The sequence below is a fragment of the Perca fluviatilis genome, chromosome 4 (genome assembly GCF_010015445.1).
Source record: "Perca fluviatilis chromosome 4, GENO_Pfluv_1.0, whole genome shotgun sequence".
Lineage (NCBI taxonomy): Eukaryota > Metazoa > Chordata > Actinopteri > Perciformes > Percidae > Perca > Perca fluviatilis.
In genome coordinates, this window is record NC_053115.1 from 7,311,004 (window position 1) to 7,329,290 (window position 18,287).

At 40.6% G+C, this 18,287-nt stretch overlaps 3 protein-coding genes across 8 annotated transcripts; 1 reads left to right on the plus strand and 2 right to left on the minus strand.

Moving 5' to 3' along the window:
- The first annotated feature begins 1,730 nt into the window (after positions 1-1,730).
- On the plus strand, positions 1,731-6,079 carry gata1a (GATA binding protein 1a). The gene is made up of 6 exons (XM_039797600.1): positions 1,731-1,883; positions 3,505-3,747; positions 3,845-4,351; positions 4,902-5,047; positions 5,176-5,301; positions 5,418-6,079. The coding sequence occupies exons 2-6, from the start codon at positions 3,534-3,536 to the stop codon at positions 5,682-5,684; spliced, it is 1,260 nt and encodes a 419-aa protein (XP_039653534.1). The 5' UTR covers positions 1,731-1,883; positions 3,505-3,533; the 3' UTR covers positions 5,685-6,079.
- Positions 6,080-10,167: 4,088 nt separating this feature from the next.
- LOC120557352 (bcl-2-like protein 1) lies at positions 10,168-13,487 on the minus strand. 5 transcript variants are annotated; one of them, XM_039797607.1, is made up of 3 exons: positions 13,166-13,468; positions 11,845-12,537; positions 10,168-10,815 (listed from the first exon to the last, which is right to left on the minus strand). In XM_039797607.1, exons 2-3 carry the CDS (start codon positions 12,376-12,378, stop codon positions 10,675-10,677), a joined length of 675 nt encoding a protein of 224 aa, XP_039653541.1. In that variant the 5' UTR covers positions 12,379-12,537; positions 13,166-13,468; the 3' UTR covers positions 10,168-10,674. The 5 variants fall into 5 exon arrangements, with proteins under 5 accessions (XP_039653541.1, XP_039653540.1, XP_039653542.1 ...); XM_039797606.1 differs by having other exon boundaries at positions 11,845-12,508; positions 13,107-13,468; XM_039797608.1 differs by having other exon boundaries at positions 13,107-13,468.
- A 423-nt stretch (positions 13,488-13,910) lies between these two features.
- adnpa (activity-dependent neuroprotector homeobox a) lies at positions 13,911-18,273 on the minus strand. 2 transcript variants are annotated; one of them, XM_039797602.1, is made up of 5 exons: positions 17,918-18,273; positions 17,462-17,522; positions 17,222-17,329; positions 16,807-16,899; positions 13,911-16,713 (listed from the first exon to the last, which is right to left on the minus strand). In XM_039797602.1, the coding sequence occupies exons 2-5, from the start codon at positions 17,474-17,476 to the stop codon at positions 14,371-14,373; spliced, it is 2,559 nt and encodes an 852-aa protein (XP_039653536.1). In that variant the 5' UTR covers positions 17,477-17,522; positions 17,918-18,273; the 3' UTR covers positions 13,911-14,370. The 2 variants fall into 2 exon arrangements, with proteins under 2 accessions (XP_039653536.1, XP_039653537.1); XM_039797603.1 differs by lacking the exon at positions 17,462-17,522 and having other exon boundaries at positions 17,918-18,272.
- Between the last annotated feature and the right edge of the window lie 14 nt (positions 18,274-18,287).

Consider the following 18,287-nt stretch of genomic DNA (forward strand, 5'->3'; position numbering starts at 1 on the left):
AGACCACCGCCTACACAGAAGCCTGTTTCTTGGGAATTAGAAAGCTGTCCCCAAAGTCCACTGGTGACACACAAAACCATCCATCACCCAGCTACAACAGGCTCACACAACCTCCCAACTGTCCAACAAGATGTTCCAGTGTCAGCTCAAACTGCTTGTCGAGATACCGTCAACAGAGCGGGCATGTTCTGTGTGTGTGTGTGAGTGTGTCTATCTGTCTATGCGTGTGTTTATGCAGGTTTATAAGTTACGTGGCACAACCACAAACATGCTGCAATGTCCTGTAGGTCTGCGTGTATGTCTGTATGTCTGTGCTGCTGTATGACAGTGAGCGGCGGGCCTGTAATTCCTGGCCTCCTCCTTTCATCTTGATAACCTCTTATCAGAGCAGAGCAGCCCGCTTGCACAGCGGCAGCAGCCACATCCCTGCCCAGCTGTCCACACTGCCACAGAGACCTCATCTCACTCTTTCTCTCATAATATCACTCTCGTTCACACAGACTGATGAGCAGTTAAGCCCATTCCCATTCAGCTTTCATATTGTTGTCCCTAAAAGGAAACTCGGCAGAGAGACAAATGCATAAAAGCAAGTGAAAAAAACGGGATGAACTTAAGTAGATAACAGTAAATTGGCATCACCAACCATCTTTCCAGATATTTCACTTATCCTGTTCAACTGGAGCCTACCCAACATGCACTGAGCAGGAGGCAGGCTACACACTGCTCAATTCACTTAACCTACATGTTTCATTGAGTTACCATGACCTATGTATTGATTTGCATCTGACCTAACAGATGCCCATTATCTGCCCACTAAGAGGATATAATTTTAATGTAACTGCTGCAGGTTCTTACATGGTAGAAAAAGGCCTAGTGTGGCAAATAAAAATAGGCCTCAATTCTTCCCAACTGTTTTTCTCCCCTGATTTCCCTGAAAACTGTAAATGAACAAAGAGAGAGGAAAGTTGGGGAGCTACTTTGACTATCAAATGACTGGGACAGTGTCGGGCTTGTCCACAGCCTGGCCGGGTCCAGACCATATCTCTCCCCCATGATTGCAGTTCTTCTCCCGATTTGCATTACTGTGTTCCACTCTATGCTTTGCTGGACCACAAAGAAATTGAGTCTTTGCATTTTATATTTGCTTTGTTCAAATGCCTGTCGACTTTTTTCCATGTGGGCTCGCTCTTATCAGGGGATGTATGCACATTTCATCAACAGACAAAAAGCACCATCCTGCATGCTCACTGCCCTGCCTGGAAAAGCTGTATGATGTCCTTTATATTAAAATGATGTGTGCCAGCATTCAATCTTACAAATAAAGATGTATACTACATAAAATAAACCCAGTCTGCTATTTCTATCTATCGCCTAATTGTTTGATAATGGCCATAGTTTGGTGTGGAAATGCTTTTTATATGTGGTGCTTTAGACACCAGAGACACAAAATTGTGTCTACACTACCAGCACACACAGCCATTAAGAGAAGAGCAAAGGAACCAAGATTTGAAGCTGACACCTTCACCTTTCGCACTGGCATCAGATGCCAAAAGCCTTTTAATAAGACAAATGACATTATTTGTGGATAGATTACACAGTTAGACATACTTTTACATTGAGAGTTGTGAATATGCTAGATCTGCCCTCATACAAGTTTTTTTTTCTCTCTGGACCAAAGAGGTGTGTCTTTCAAAAAGTCGTCCCCAACCCCTCCCACGGACAGTTTCTTAGCCCTAAACTTCGCTGGGGGTTGGAGAAGTTGTTCTTGAAGCCATCAGCCTAAAGTGAGGTAGACAGGCGAGCTGTGCCACCTTCCACCTGTCTACGTACATTTAACCCCTGAGTCCCGCTGCTCACCTCGCTCATCTGTGACAACCACTCAGGTAGGTGACCCCTCGGCTCTTTGTCTCCTGTTGGTCTTATTCTTCAGTGGATACCAGAATATAATCCCGTTGATTTAGTAAAGAATATCTGTCTTATGAAAACATATTTATGCATTTGAAACTTTCACTCGTGAACTTTCTCCTCTGGCCATTTATTGTTTGATTGACTGTGACTTGTGGAGATATGAGAGGTGAGGACTTGGGTGGAGGGTGACAGAGATTATGTTAACCTTTTCAATGAAATAGACAGGTTTTCTTAAACTTAAGTGTTTTATTTAAATTTGTATCATTTCTTCAAATAACTTTTATTTGAATTAGATCTCTCCCTCCCCCACCCCCCTCCAATATATTACCATGGGTCTGTGTGACTGAGTGATACAATTAATTTGGATAAATTATCATGCTTTCAGGTAACTCTGGGTTAAATTAATTTAAATTAAATTAAATCCTGTTTATGTTATATGTGTTAATACAGATAATTGTACTAAATGCTGACCCATTCATCTTTCAATTAGGATAAATACACGTTAAACCTCGAGTTAATGTACAATATGAAGCTTATTTCTGAAAAGCTGTTTAAAATGATAAGATATATTGTGATAATCTTATTGTGATTATAGATGATTGTTTCAATTTCTGAATTTCTCAGTACAATCTTATTACTCTCCATAACATGCTGTCTCTGTGAATCTGCTTTGGTTCTATATTTGTCACAGTTCTAGTCTAACAGATTTCTAATAATCAGATGAGATTATGGTCATGTTGTTTCAGCAGAGCTATATATATTTAGCATTATAATAATGCTGTCTATCATTTTTCTCAGATTTTATCAGACACTATCAGCCTCTTCTCTTTCCTCTCCTCTTTCCTCTAAAGATATGCAGCAAGAGTGGCCTTGTCTGCTTTTGTAATTCTCATAATATTGCTGTTGGCATTCTGCACTTTCATTATTTATTTCAGTCTCATCAGTTTTTTAAATCAGTCATTTTTTATATTTTTAAAGGGCAGCAAATGGGCTTTTTATTCTCTAGGACTAAACATGGTATCATAACATTTTTTTAGTTATTACATCCCTCACACACTGAGAAGGCTGGTGTGAAAATGTCACATAATCTTCGAAGCAGTGTGTTAGAGGTTGCTGCTAATACTTTCACTTAGAAATCAACTCTTTTTTTGGTTTGGAGTGTTTGTGCTGTTTGTCCACCCTGTATAGGGCGTCCCTGAGGGCATATCTTTTGCATTCTTCTAACTGGCACACCTATTGTAGAAAGGCCACTGAGTAACCGTTTGGTCACTGGCTGCATCACTACATTAATAGACTCAGTTATTTTTAGTGTTTACTTTCAGCCACAGTCAAATGAGGATCCTAGAAAAGGAAGTTTGAAGAAGCCTGCTGTCGAGAGATCGTGTCCCTGATAACTTCAAGTTACATTGGTTGTTATGAAGTGAAGTGTGGTGACGATAATGTATCTGCTTCAATCAAAGTGACAGTAAATCAGACACAGTTAATTGTGGCATACATTTCAATTCAAAATACCAAATCTGATTTCAGCTTTTAGTTTTTTTAGAATAATGCTGACAGGGTGCATTTGGTAGAAATCTCAATTTCTCACACCCCTAGTGCTATAGGTTGAGGTTTCATCTGTCAGAATGGAGGATTCGTCAGAGCAGTCCCACTGGGTGTCTCCAGCTCTGCTCAGCTCAGATCCTCTGGCTGGTTTCTCCACTGAGCCCGGCCTTCTTCCTCCAGGAGAAGAAGGAGAGGCCTTTTTCTCAAGCCAGGACACAGACTACACCAGCCTGCCCCCTTTCTTCTCCAACCCAAGCTACAGCCGAGCGCCACCCACCTACAGACACAGCTCGGGTCAGTGCTGCCACCCACCGAAACCCATCAAATCCATCTCCTCACCCACCTTCCAAATCATGATCTGACTTAATCTATTCTGTCCCACTTTCCAAAGTTCGACAGGTGTTCACCTCACCGAGCCTCCTCAGCAACCTCCAGCTGCTAGACGGGCCAGGCAGCCACTCCCTGAGCTCACCCTACAACCCCCCGGCCTCCACCTGGAGCAGCAGCCCCCTCAACAAGACCCCGCTGCACTCACACACCCCGACCTCCCTCTACACCCCCTGCGTCACTTCCTCCTTCACCACCTCCAGAGACGGATACTTTTCTCCGAGCAGAGAGGGCAGGGAGAGCCCCCGGCTTCAGGAGGCCCTGAAGGCCGAGCGCCTGAGCCCGTTGGGGGGGTCGGGGGCCAGCAGCAGTTTTCTGAATCTGACTCCTGCTGCTGGGAGTGTGTACACTCCGTCATCCCACTCCCACCCACACATGCTGAGCCCCTACAGCTCGTACATGACAGGTCCACAAGAGTACAACTCTGGTGCCCTGTACTCCAGCCCTGGAGCATGGATCAGCCCCTCATACTCCCCTAAACTTCGCAATAAGATGAGAATATCCACTCCAGGTGAGAATACACTAAAATTTGTCATTTTCTCTGATTTCAGATCAGTCAATAATCTAAGAATATAGAAGTTTAAGATTGAAACGTCATTCTCAACCTTGGAAACGGCTGTTTCACCACACAGTCCATTTAGATGAGTCATCCAGTTGTCATGTTCAAAGAATTAACTTTCATTCTCAATTTTTAAGCCAATATGGACAAGAAGTGCATAGAAAAATGGAAATTTGAACATCTGTAATGCCTTGACAACTTTGCAAATCCATCTGCTGAGGAAGTTGATTGAAAGCTCCAGAAGAGCAAATAAACGGACTTAATGTGGTGACATGGTTTCGTCAAATAGATGATGAGTTAATTTTGTTCAATAATGAGATATTAACTATTCCCATATTAACTGTATTATGAGTCATCAGAAGACATTTGCACATGACGTAATTTTTGAAGACAGTATCTGTTTCCAAATATTGCCTGATCAATTTCAAGGAGAATTTGTCTCTTAAACGTACAAGTAGCACTAGCCTATAGAATGCTGTAATAATTGTGTACTTTTGAACAGAGGCCAGAGAGTGTGTTAACTGCGGAGCCACAGCTACCCCTCTGTGGCGTCGGGATGGTACAGGCCACTACCTGTGTAACGCCTGTGGACTGTACCACAAGATGAACGGCCAAAACAGACCACTAATCCGACCCAAGAAGAGACTGGTATAACCCACTGAGATGCACACTAAAACACCTTTTTGGGTGGTTAACTACACGGACACAATAGGCTTTGTAAAATATCCAATTGCCAAAGCAGTTTCAAAATCCTGCTGATTTATTTTCTGTTTCAGATTGTCAGCAAGCGGGCAGGTACGCTGTGTGCCAACTGTCACACAAGCACAACAACACTGTGGAGACGCAACGCCAACGGAGAGCCTGTGTGTAATGCGTGTGGTCTCTACTTTAAACTGCACAATGTGAGTCAGAGTAATCTGGATGCAACTCATGGCTGTGTTATCTCCATGAACTACTGTATAACGTTTCACCCAAAATCTGCTTGTAAATAAAAACTCTGATTTCCCTCTGTTCCCAGGTCAACCGGCCCCTCGCCATGAAGAAGGAAGGCATTCAAACGCGCAACAGAAAAGTGTCCAACAAGAACAAGAAGAGCAAGAAGGCCGCCATGTTTGAGTCGTACTCGGATGTGACTCAGCATCCATCCGGGGACGACAATTGCGGGTCATTTTCCCTCGGCCCCGGGACTCTCCTCACCTACAGCAACACACCGCACCTGCATCCCTCCGCCTCCTTACAATACACACACCACCTCAACAATGGCATGATGCCCACACTGGTGTGAAATAACAATAAAAGGACACCTGAAAGCTGGGTATATTCAGGAATCAGTACGCTTGCTTGCCAGTTATTTGTGTGAATTTGTACATATGTGTTTCTACGCTGGACGACTGGAGTTTTCTGTTCATTGTCACTGTATTTTAGAAGATATTATCTCGATCAAGTATGATTGCAGTCAGATAAAATCACTCTATTGAGGTTGCTGCACATGTAAACACAATGATAAGGGACTTTTTTTTCAGCTGTAAATACAAACACAAATTGGATTTGACTGCCCAAGTCATAATCCCTTGTCTATTATTAGTAATGTGAAATCATACTTGGGTTTTGTGTTACACAAGTCTCTTTTGTATTTGCAAAATTGATATATTGAAATAATAAAATGTGTGACTTATTCTGTTGGAGTTATGAAGGCTTTTGTATTTGATGTCATTTGAATTCCCAGTTCATCCGTGACCTGACCACAGTAAAGCTTATTGTACTCCCCTGCTCAGGTAGAATAGTCTCTTTGTACAGACAGTGCTTCACTTTGACAGTGTAATATAGGGTTTAGCGGGTATGCAAATTCTCCATTCTGCAGAAGTGACAAACATTCAACTAAAGTGGCCTGGGTTTTATATTTAGACCCACCCTGCCAGTTGATGAGCAACACACACACACACGCACACACACACACACACACACACACACACACACACACAAGGTCATGTTTGTATTTGTTACATATTTGTTTGTCATAAAAGGGGGGGATTTTTTATGTGTAAAAATTCCACTCTCATGCTTGAAAGGAAAGGTCAGAGGCTACAGTTATAGTTATATAGAGAGGCCAAAGATTCATCTGGTCAACAAGAGAAGACGAAGTATAAAGATCCTGTACTTAAGTAAAAGTAGCACTACCACCACCATTTTTTACAACCAAGTAAAAATACTTGTAAAATCCCAATCTTGTGAAAATATTAAAAGTATTACCTTAAAAATATATACTATAAAAATATATGAAGTATCAAATGTAAAAGTATTTATTATAAAGCAGAACAGCCCCCGTCAGAGTTATATTATATATCACAATAAAGGTTAATTATCACTCATACAATAAACATGTAAAAAAAGAACATTTTTAAACTGGAGCTGGAACTTGATACACTAGTTTAATCTTCAACAATGTATAAAATTCCAGTACAATATCTATATTGTAAAAATGTAGCAGAGTAGAGGTTAAAAGTAGCCAAAAAAGAAAGAACTCAACTGAAGTACATTACTTGAGTAAATTTAATTTGTTACATTCCACCACTGTTAATGAGTACAATACTCCAAATGACTTTTTCAGAGTATGTCTTACGTTTTATCACGTAATTTCTATGCCAGCAATACTTTAGCTGTATAGAGCAGACATGTAACTTTCTACTGTGATTGTTTATATCCAGGTAATCGCTCTCAAATAACCAGAGTAGCTGTTTCCTACTGATCAAACTTGTGACCATGTCTTAGTAACTGATTAGACTTTTCAGGGAATCTTCTTTGACAGGAGTTTGCGGCAAACGATAACAATTCTTAAATGCACAGAAACACATGAACTTAAATGCCATTTCCTCAGTAGTGGCATTGTATTTAAAATGCCGGGCAGTAGTGCAATGGTATGTGTGTGCGGTGTATTTTCTGAGCAGCAGGGCTGGGGTTGCCCGCGGACTGGGAGATGACTGATAGGTTATCACTGAGGCCACAGACCCCAAAACCATCCACCTGCTGCTGGCACCGCCACTCTCACACTCCCTGTCAGTTAGTCATTAAGGGGCACCATGTACAGTTTAGGTAGGCCTATTAGGACCTGACACCAACAACAGGTCAAATAAATATATCATTGGTATCTGAAGGCAAAAAAGGACTGCTGTAAAAATATATCTTTATTGGTGTTAGTTTTAAGTAAGACAAACAAGTTATAAAAGAAAGCGCTCCCTCAGTGTTTTAATATTATTATTAATAATAATAATGATGTATAATAATAATGTATACTTTATTAATCCTGCAAGGGGAAATTACAATGTTTAAAAATCAATGGGTCATTTTAGGTCAAATTAACCCAGTCAGGTTCCATAATCTGTGGGTACACGCAGAACACTTCACTTGAGACAAATGTATAAATTATCCTACACGTCGCAGAGTGTGTTTTCATAGCCGATTTGTACACGCTTCATTGCAGACATCAAGGAGAAATAAGACTTTCATTTATGCACGGCCCTGTAAACATCTGGGCTCGCCACCCACTCATGACACATAACACACACACAGTCACTTTAATGGGTGTTGTGGTAAACCCACTCTGAGGCAGAAATATTGATTATAAGCATTTTGAACAACTGAGTAGAAGAAAACCATTAAATACGTGATGTTTTCTTCTTAGTGCTGCTTAATTTTTTTAGTAGTCAACCACAGTTATTATTAACTCCCCTGATTCCCCCAGGACCTTGATGGTGGGAATTGAACGTATCGATGCCCTGAAGTAACAGAGGGGTTTTCTGTTTGAATCCATTTACCGGATTTGTCCAAATTTACCCTAAATCAAAACTAAGGCAGAGAAACCTTCAAAATCAACATTGGTTTCGCTCCTTAAGAATGATCAGAATTTGTAAAACAATCACGAGACAAATGATTAAGTTAAAAAAAAAAAAAAAAGAAGACATGAAATGTGAAAAAAAAAATTAACTGTATCTATTCCCTGTTTATCTGCTGCAGCCGCCAGCTCTGCTCTAGGGAAATGGCAACAAATGACAGGGATAGATTAGCAACCACAAGCCTGATCAAGTTCCCTCACAAGGCCATCCGCAGACTCTCTCTTTGGCTCCTTCAGGGTTTGTCTCTTTTCTCATTCAGCCTGTTTTATCCTGCAGAGCTGTACAATGTCTTTAGATAGAGTAGAAACTCTTGTAACAGGGAATCAAGTGATTTGATAATGAGTTATCTTTTGACACTAGATTATAACCATCCTTGGGCAAATTCATGTTTTGATTGTGTGTAATTTCAAACAGCCTTCCTGAAGAAGGAAACAGATGCATCTCTAAAAGAACACTAATCAACACTGCACTGTTATATTTGCAGCCAGAAATAAACTAGACCTAAATGCAAACTACCACAGCTTGATGTACAGTATAGTATACTCCTTTTAAAACATGTGGTACAGGTGCACCTCCTAAAGGTAAGAACACAACACTGCAGCTCCAGTCTTTCACCAACTGACACAGGATGTACAACTCTACACACTGCAGTTTAGAGATAACATGCATTTATGTGTGTGTGTGTGTGTGTGTGTGTGTGTGTGTGTGTGCGTGTGTGTCACGTCCTTTATTAATGCTTATTATAATGGAGCTGAGCTGAATATGAATTGAATTGATGCTTTTGAACACTTTTTTAGACTACGACACTAGGATAATTAGGTCAAGAATAGGGCTGAATGATTTGGAAAAATATCTAATTGTGATTATTTTGACTGATATCGCCTTTGTGATATGATTTATGATATTGCAGGGAATGATCATTTTTGCATTATTATTTATATTTTCCATTTTCATTGGAAAATATATTTATATGATCATGGTGTGATTTTTCCAAGGATCTGTACCAATCAAAGATTTTTTTTTTCTTAAAGTCTGTAGAATGTGATTTGTAGGCCGGGACATCTCTGCAGTGCCACAATATTTAATTCTGAATTATATTTTGCCTCTGAGAAATACTGCACTAGTCCATATTGTGATTTTGGTAAAATTCCAATTAATTCTTCAGCCCTAATCCAAAATATGAAATAAAACCCTTCTTGTAAATTTAGATTCTGTAAATTTGGACATATTTTAGGTATAGCTTCTTGTTTCGTCTCGACAATAACTTAAATGTCAACAGAAAGAATATGAGTGTAGTTTATCTGGTTAAAGACATTTTTAAACCATTCCATCATGTAAAATAGTTGAATGTGTCCTTTCATGTAACTTACACCTATTTGGATATTTTTTGCTTTAGATGTTTCATTAATTCACTGATGTATCGGAATATTGGTATATATTGTATATGGGTTTTGAAGTCTTTAACTTTTCATGTAAGCTGAATATGAATTGATCCATGAGATAAAATATCAGTTTTTTAGACAATCTTAACAATGTATCACATCTCCCAAAGGAGTCACAACACTACCTATCAGATGTTGTATTTATTACATTTAAATCAGTTTCCTCTGTATCTGAAAAAGAGACACTTCATTCTATTAATTTGAATCACTGAATAAATACGAGATGTGAGCAGCGATTCAGAGGCCCAGAACCAGGCTAGTACTATTCTTTATGTAATAATTAAGACAGGAACAGGAAATGACTGTGCTCTGCGTCGAGGCATAAACCTCTCAGTATATGTGCGCCTGCTCTACTCACTGAGCCAACACCACACAGCCACACACCTGTGGCTGGGAATTCTGAATTCTGATACAACAAATAAAATAAAGACACAAGAAAAACATAAATATATTTATTTTTTGAAGCATGCCTAAAACTCCAGTACATCCAACAAAAGGAGCTGAGCATTACACAGTGAAAAGGAAGTATAACTTATATTCTGCCCGTCCGATTGTAAGTAATCAAAATTGGTCCTTGGATAACGCACAAAGGAAAAAAATAAAAATTAGCAGTCTCATCAAACCAGCTGAATCTGTTTGTTAGCTTATCAGGTTCATTAAAGCACTTCCATTCTGGAGATTAACACCCTTTTAACAATTGTAAAATCTGCTGTGTTAAAAAAGAAAAAGAAGAAGAAAAAAAAGACACAGGACAAAGCGGGGTGAGAAGTCTAACAGCTCACCAAGCTACATATTATGGATTCTTCCACAAGCTGCTTTAGCCGATCCACATTCTGTCAGTGCACAAGCAGACTGGGCTTTTTGTAAACATCAACTATTTAGTTTTATTTTTGTTGGCGTAGCATTATACAGGGTGTGCCGTGGTGAACGAGATGCACCACCTTCACCGTTTCTTAGCGATGACCACACCAACCAGCACTCCCACTAGCAGCGCCACTCCAACAAGCAGCCATCTTCTCACGGTCTCCTGAGATCTCCTCGCTTCTGCAGCGCCGTCTCGCCCAAAAACCTCAGCAAAGCAGTCCTGGAATCAGATTCAGATCAAATTGATTCAGACAGAAAAAAAAGAGAATTGTTGTTATTGGACAATGTCTAATTTTCTTTCTATCCACATTAAAGGAATACTCCACCGAAAAACTACAGCTGTGCCCTATAATATTGGCACTTTTGCAGCTCTGCACAAATATGTATGTATGGGCATTCTTAAAAAAAAATAAAAAATCTTTCAAATATGAAATTGGTTACCTATAAAACTACAATATATCAGATAGGGCTGGGTATCACCAATAATTTCTGGAATCGATTCTGAATCACAAGGTCTGGACTCCATTCCAATTAGGTTAGGGAAAGTTCAGTTATAAAAACAATTTTACTTGGATATAAAAGCAATTCTTAGAGAACGTATGCTGTAAATTGTACAAGCAAGAAGCAACCCTCAAATTTGAAGGAAATCGAAGATAGTGGCTAAACAGTCAAACGGAAACTCCCGGCCCATCATGTGATGCCCTCATACATCCATGGTGAAAAGGCATATATTAAAAGATCAATTTCGGGATTATATCAATCAATATCAGATCCCTCAAACAAAGATTGATTTTAATTGGACAAGCGATTATTTTAACCCAGCTCTAATATCAGATAATCATGTTGCATGTGTGCATGTTTGTGTTCAGAGCATCTAGTACATAAGGCACTTGTACTAACCTTTAAATATATCTGCACTTACTTTAAATATTAAAGTATGTATATAAAATCAAGCTACAGGCAGTGAGTATCGGATACCTAAAAAGGAAGATTTTCAGTGTATTCAGTGTTTAAATTGTGTGACATAGTTGATCCAACTTCTTTCACTCCAGATAATTCAAATTCCTCAATTTAGGATATCTGCCCATACCAAGTACTGACCCAACTTTTCCCCCCACATTTAAAATCTGTATACCTCGCTGTGTAGAACTCATGGGGATACCGATCTGTATAGGATCAAAAGATCCCATGACACAGTCACAGTGCCATGAACAAAGCTGCACGTTGAGCTCATCCCATGCCAACTCACCCATCCTCCTTGGCTCTGGATCCATGGACTGATGTGCTCATCCAGGTACATGGTCATCCAGTCTGCGATGCGGGAAACCAGTTCGGTCATATCCTTCTCTACACATTCCACACACAGCACGCCGCCAAAGGCAAACAGGCCCACTACACGACCCCAGTTGATTCCATCCTTGAACACCTCGTCCATCACGCTCTTAAAGCTGTGGTAGGCTGTGTCAGGAGTGATGTCTAGCTGCGAGGAAAGGTTACTAAACGCTTGTGTGAAGAGCAGTTCAAACTCATTTGCTGAGTCCCGAAGAGCTGCCTTTACAGCCTCTATGTCACCACGTGGGGGCAACGACATCCCTGGCTGGCCGCCCCCATTTCTGCTGTTGACCAGCAGGCCGTTACTGCCAGCTGAGTTGGCCTTGTCTCCTTCAGTCCTTCCGCCAGCATCCTCTGGCCTCAGCAGAGAGGTTGAATAGTTTCTCTGAGACAGCTTGTAGCCTATAAAGAACTCCACCAGCTCTCTGTTACTGTACGACATTGTTTCCATACTGTGAACCTCCAACGCACAGCCAGTCTACTCAGACCCCATGGTTTCTCCTGCCATTCCCTTTCAGTCTGTCAGCTGTCACATTAGAGCTCCTTCTCCTTATGTTGCAGCAAGCAATAGCAATAGCAGCCTGGAAGCATACAGGGTTGACATGAATTCCTGCAAGCAAACATTTCCCTGTGTTTTAGCATCAACTGGTTTCCTTTCATTTCTGTACGAGATGAAGATCTATCAGGAGACTCATGAAACTTGCTTATGTTGTGCAATCCATCGCAGAGAACATCAAGTCTGTCAGTCACATTAACATTGCTGGTTATGATTTGAAATTGCTGCACTGCATTACCACACAAAATATGTGTAAATGTTCACTGCACGTTTCAGCAATCTGCTGGTAGATTTGACTCTTGTACAGAAATGAATGCAAACTAATGGATTACCGGAATGCTAAAAACAATTCATCCAAAAATGTAATACTGTAGCAACCATTTAAAAATAAGCGCGAGCTAACAACAGACATTAGCTAAATAACAGCTTTACAAGCTCAACATTATAAAATCCAGCGGCATTATATCTTTACGATGTATATGAAGCCAGATATGTGCGTCTAGATGGCAAACTGCCACCTTTGACAGCTCTGGCTACATGTCACGTATACTACCAGTTTTAGCTTCATGTGCTAACTAGCTTTTATAAAACAGTCCATAGAAAACCCATCAAAACAGACTTACGTTACAAACTACATCCATAGGACGGATATGAGGTAATCGTCATTGACAGTTATACTTACAACTGCTAAAAGGTTGTTTTCCCTTAAAGAGTGCAGCTAAAGAGTTACTAAAAGCTGTAGTTGTGAATGCAGACACAATATGGACATTTTTGCAGCTGCAGACTCTGTGGCCTGGACTGTGATGCACGCTGGCGGTTGGCCAATTCTGCTACTGTACCAACCAGAAGTCCCGCCTCCTCCTCCAGCTGTACCAATCAACGTCTGAGACCGACCGGAAATTAAGGGGCCCGTGAAATGAAAGCAAAATCATTGGAAGTGAATGTACGTTTGTTCTTGGTAAGTTTCACATCCACACATCAACCTGGATGGGCTTCAAACAGGCTTGCATCGTTTAATTTTCATACTAAAAAGTATGGCATCTTAATTAATGAAATGACGTAAAAAAAATTTAAAAAAAAGCTGAGGAGATATTTTTATTAATTTAGTGTAAAATTAATTTAGCAAGTCCTAATTTTGCAATGTTTTTACTTTTGTTTTACCTCTCATAAAGCATACACGAACACTTACAAAAGCATGTTTGTTTTTTTAAACGTTTGGCATAATTTCCACAACACTGTACCCTATAAAGTTCTCCAACTAAAAGTGAAATTTAGTCTTATCTTCTATTACCTTCCTGATGAGATTATGCATTGTTTACATAAAAAAAAAAACCTTCAGAAAAACATATGTTCTGTATATTTTATACATGGATACATATTCTGTTTCCATAAGACCTGGCAAAAAAGATAATTGTCAGACTGAGGGGTTGGTGTAGGAAAAAAAATTAAATGTTTTTATTAAACATATTTATTAAAACATGAACATACGTGATTAGCATATCCTATACGTTCTAAAGGTCAAATGACAATATGATACAGTTCCTTGTCATAGTTGAGAAAAAAAAAAAAAAACTATGGAAGTGAGGAAGTTGGCATAATAATTGTGACAGTTAAAAAGGTGAATAACACAGATCATATGAAGAAACTAACAAAGAACAATGGCTAAAATATATACAATGTCACTTACATATGCCATATATATGCACTATAATGTAACTTTTGTCCTTCTTTCCAACACTGGTAAAGAGGTAAACATCTAGAATTGAAGAGTTTTAGTCACCTGTGCCATTTGACCAAATATTTGTGATCTTTAACTGATGGTAGACCTGTGTTTTTTCTTAATTCATACACTGTTTCGCAACCATGGCACACTGCTAAGGAGGGACACTAACAGAAAGTCATCAAAGCATTTGCTTTCCCATCTTGCAAAGAGCTCTCCTTCTCTCTAGAGGGATCGTCCGTGTTTAAGGGTTCAGGTTCGGGTTCAGTCTCTTCGCTCAGGTTTGCTGGCTCCTCAGACTTTAAATTTTCGTCTTGGTTTGCGTCAACATTTCCATTCTCAGTAGGTTTATCCTCCGTTTCCGGCTCACTGTCTGAGTCAATGGAAATGGTCTCTGTGCATGTTCTGAGTTTTAGCGTACAGTTTAGTGTCTCACACTGCTTGTTTTGGTCTGTGCTTGGAGTACCAGACTTGAGGCCTCCAGATCTCCCCTCTGAGGCGCTGCTCTCCACAAATATCAAGTCATGTTTAACTTTCTTGACAGCATGCATGTCAAAGCCGAGCAGCACAGACAGCTTCATGGTCTGACATTGTTTCTCGCACATCCTTCGCTTGGTTGCAAAGTGACTGGCAATGTCAGATTTCCAGAGCCACAGACTTGCAGACAGCTTCTCCTCTTCCTGAGGAGAAAGGTATGGGCGCCGGTTGAAATAGGATGTCAGGAAATTTTTCCTGGCCTCATACGTCTTGTGCTCATAGCTTCTAGGATCCAGAGCAAGGTCATCAGATTCAGACTGATTTCCAACAGTTGTGGAGGAAATCTTTGACTCCTTGCTTAGTTTTATCCTCTTGGGGTTGGACATGGCCTGCGTTGGTGGCTGCCTCTTGAGGAAGCCAGCCCCGGATGAGTTGAGAGTCAAGGCAGACTTGAAGCCTTGGCTTGCCTGGTTCCTACCAACAGCCCTGCATTGCACAAGATGCAGCGTGATTGTGGAGGCCACCATGTTACTGGTGTACACTCCCAGGCAATGAATGCACTTGTATGTCATCTTTTTTTCAACAGGATGCATTGTCTGGAGCACTTGATGTCGCTCCCTCAGATGCATAGCCAAAGCATCAGAGATTGGACCTTTGAGGATGGTAAAACACAGTGGACACAAAGTCTTCCCGACCTCACTCTTTTGACCCAGTGAAGGGAAACTTCTAAGTGGTTCACTTTTTTTTTCAATCATTCTGGGAGCAGTTAGCTTGACCAGAGGTGGAACACTATTTTGAGCAGATGCAGACTGATCTTGACCATTGATAGTTTCCTTCATGTTAAATGTGAGGACAACAAGCTGTACGTTACTGGACTTATCTTGTTTAATGGTAAGATCAAATGTCAGAGGTGATGCACCAGGGGGTCCAATAAAGTCATCAGGATGAGCCTGTGCCACATGCTCAATGATTTTCTCAACATTGTGGAAAGCAGAGTGGCACTGTGGACAGGTAAGCCCGTGGATTAGCATGTGGTTAAGCAGTGTATCACTGGGCAGATAGCGGTTGCAAAGCAAACACTTGCTGGTGAAGTTGTGTATTTTCATGATGTACTTGGCCAGTGCCCACACTTTCTTTGCCTTGTGTGCGTTCTCAAAATGAGCGTTGTAGAGGTTTTCAGGGAAAAGCTCATTGCAAACTGTACATATCTTCCACTTCTGTGTCTGCGCTGTGTTTACACCAGCAACATTATTCTCAGCCACAGTGCTCTTGCCAGGAACCGTGACACGCACCTGACTGGCTGTGATGAAAGACTGATTTTTAACAAGAGGGGCCACTGGCTTTAAATAGCCAATTACTGGTTGTGCTAATGGGTCAGGCCTAGTTGTGTGGCCCCTGCTAACAATCAGAGGGGCCTTCTGAGAAGCGACTGGCAAGGACTGAGGCCTGGCGACAACAATTTTAGCATGTCCAATCATGGTGGTCACTTGAGCACCAATGCGCTCATGGTACTCTACAACATGCTGCACTAGAGCCTCATAGCTACGAGTGGAAAACTGGCAGCGTTTACAGAGGATGTTGTTGCCATTGACAGAATTAGCACCATTTTTTAAAGAGGATTCAGAAACCATACCAAGATATGGTGACACAATATGCTGAAAATGTTCCCTGTAGATGTGCCTTCTCACAACATTGTAGAGTGTGTCCCGGAACGTGCATTTTTTGCAAAAATACATTGCTTTCTCCACGCCATCTCCCTGTCTGACCCTATCAAGAAACGTTTTATCGTTCCTTCCCAGTGCACTTCCCTGCAAGTTCCCATAATTCTGCCGTGCTGAACTGGGTATGTGGAATATTTTAACATGCGTCTCCAAAGTTCTCTTGCTTGCAGTGAACGTGCAGTATGGACAGTTAAGCAGAATTTTACTATCAAAGATTTTCCTGTGTACATTGCGGAAGTGATTCTTGTAGCCCGAGTAGTATTTGGAAGAAAATGGGCACTCTGTGCAGCAAAATGGCTTCGATCTGTATTCCTAAAAGACATCATGGAAAACAATGGCATTAGGACAAATATGGTGATGTGCATCAGCATTCGAAAAGGCCTTGGACACAGAAGTAAGATTTACCTGTGTTTTAGAGTATGATGGATCCCAAGCACAGATATCAAGGCAAAGACTGCCCTTTACAAATTGCTCATCAGGACAGAACTCTTTGAACTCCTGTGGAAAGATTTGAAAAGATTAAAGTGTATTTGTTATAATATACAAAATGTATTAGTTTACATAAAATTGCTTATTTCTGCATGCAATATTTTGTAATTATTAGCCACACTGGCTTTGGAGAAATACTGCTGAGTTGGCATAGATTTAAACTGCCTTTAATTGGCCTCCCATTTGAGATTAAATATTTTCTAAATAGACATTTCAGACTGTCAGAGATTAGAGACAACGATGACAACTAGTTTTTGAAATAATCTATAAGAACCATACTGAGCCAATTTAATTTAGAGTTTCTACTCACATGCAACTAAAATCAACTCACCTCCACTGCCTCCTTGCAGTACTCCAGTCCAATGTCTCCAAGTGCTTTTTTCACTTGTTTCCTAGCCTTCCTGATTCGTGTGAGGTTGTTCACTGGAAGTTGATACATCTTTCATGACAAACAGAAAACAAACTTCTTTTTAGTTGAGGTGACGTAATCACAGCAAGCAAATTATTCTATACGTTTTCAAATTCAACACTGTAGTTCAATCGATAATTACCAACATCATAAGAGACTGACTTTATAAACTGGCATTAACACGCCTTTTCATCGCACGTCTCGGTCTCCAGGCGATAAATCACTGTCAACACAATTAACGTTACATATGACTGGATGCGTTACCTATGTTCAATACTTCAGTTTCTATAGGGGCCCAGTTATTTCAGCTGGCACGCTTCAAGTTATCTTTCGTTACTGGTTAAGTGCTGGCTTTATCAGACATAACGTTACTGAAACAGAGCAGATCTGTGACCGTTCATGTTCCAGTGATTTGGGGAATCAAAAGTTTTACAGTACATGTGGTTAGCTTTTTTTGGCTAGCGTACGGTTAGCCAACATTAGCTGTGTTGCCCGCTCATGTCGGCTTGGTCAGCTCACGTTACTTAGCTAAACACCAAAGCTAGCATTGCATAGCCGGTTAGCGTTATTTGTTTTTCCATTTTCACATTCTAATTCAATCCGATGCATTTTACTCACCTTATGATACGTCTGTGGATTAGATTTTCAATGGCTGCCTCTCTACATAAATGGCTAACAAAGATGTTAACCGGCAGGTCGGGACGTGCAGATTGATGCAAGTGATGTTCGCTCTCCTCAAAGCCAGTGCTGATGCTCAGCTCCTCGGCTAGCTAGCTAGCTAGTTAGCTGTCTCATCTGTTTTGCTGCAGCCTCTAGCTAGCTGTAGGAGCGAAAAGCGGGACAGAATGGTGCACATCTCATGAGAACTGTATACTCCAAAAATTATGAACGCAGGAACACTTGTGTGTACTACGCTGGTGGGTCAGGCCAGCCTGTAAGCTAACGTTATCTATTCCAAGTGAGTCAACTCTCATTCCAAAATGGCGTC